Source organism: Condylura cristata, unplaced genomic scaffold, assembly GCF_000260355.1.
Source record: "Condylura cristata isolate star-nosed mole 26May11 unplaced genomic scaffold, ConCri1.0 scaffold00110, whole genome shotgun sequence".
Taxonomy (NCBI): domain Eukaryota; kingdom Metazoa; phylum Chordata; class Mammalia; order Eulipotyphla; family Talpidae; genus Condylura; species Condylura cristata.
The window spans coordinates 34,448-34,998 of record NW_004567211.1 but is presented as its reverse complement, the minus strand read 5'-3'; the positions used below and the strand labels follow the sequence as shown (position 1 = coordinate 34,998).

At 73.5% G+C, this 551-nt stretch overlaps 1 protein-coding gene across 1 annotated transcript in view; it reads left to right on the top strand.

Moving 5' to 3' along the window:
• The window catches only part of LOC101633975 (epiplakin), a 38,773-nt gene that overhangs the window by 5,918 nt on the left and 32,304 nt on the right, over nucleotides 1-551 (top strand). Inside the window, exon 5 of the mRNA XM_012734928.1 lies at nucleotides 21-537. Coding sequence (XP_012590382.1) covers nucleotides 21-537 — 517 coding nt within the window. The remainder of the gene's footprint in view (nucleotides 1-20; nucleotides 538-551) is intronic.

The window sequence follows — 551 nt, the reverse complement described above, 5'->3', positions numbered from 1 at the left end:
TCCGGCTCCCGCTGGACGAGGCCTGCAGACGTGGCTGTCTGCACGCGGACGCCGTGGCCCTGGTGGCCGACGAGCAGCACATGGACAGGCGGTTTCTGGACCCCAACACGCAGCAGAGGGTCACCTACCGGGAGCTGCAGGCCCGGAGCCGCCGGCAGGACGCCACCGGGTGGCTGCTGTTCCCGGTGGCCACCGGCGGGCCGGACGCTGAGGGCGTCGATGAGGCCACCAGGAGGACGCTGGAGGCCCAGCGCGTGGACGTGGCGGCGGGCCGCTTCCGGGGGCAGAAGCCCTCGGTGTGGGAGCTGCTGCACTCCGAGTACGTGCCGGAGGCGAAGCGGCGGGAGCTGGTGAGCGCGTTCCAGAGGGACAGTGCCCGCGCGCTGCGGGAGGTGGTGGACGCCGTGTGCGAGCTGGTGCGAGCCCACGAGGCGCAGGCCGGGACGCTGTGGTTCCGGGGCCTCCGGAGACAGGTGACCGCGCAGGAGCTGTTCCAGGCCAGCGTCATTTCCGGGGACACGCTCCGGGCGCTGCAGGGCGGGGCCGCTTCC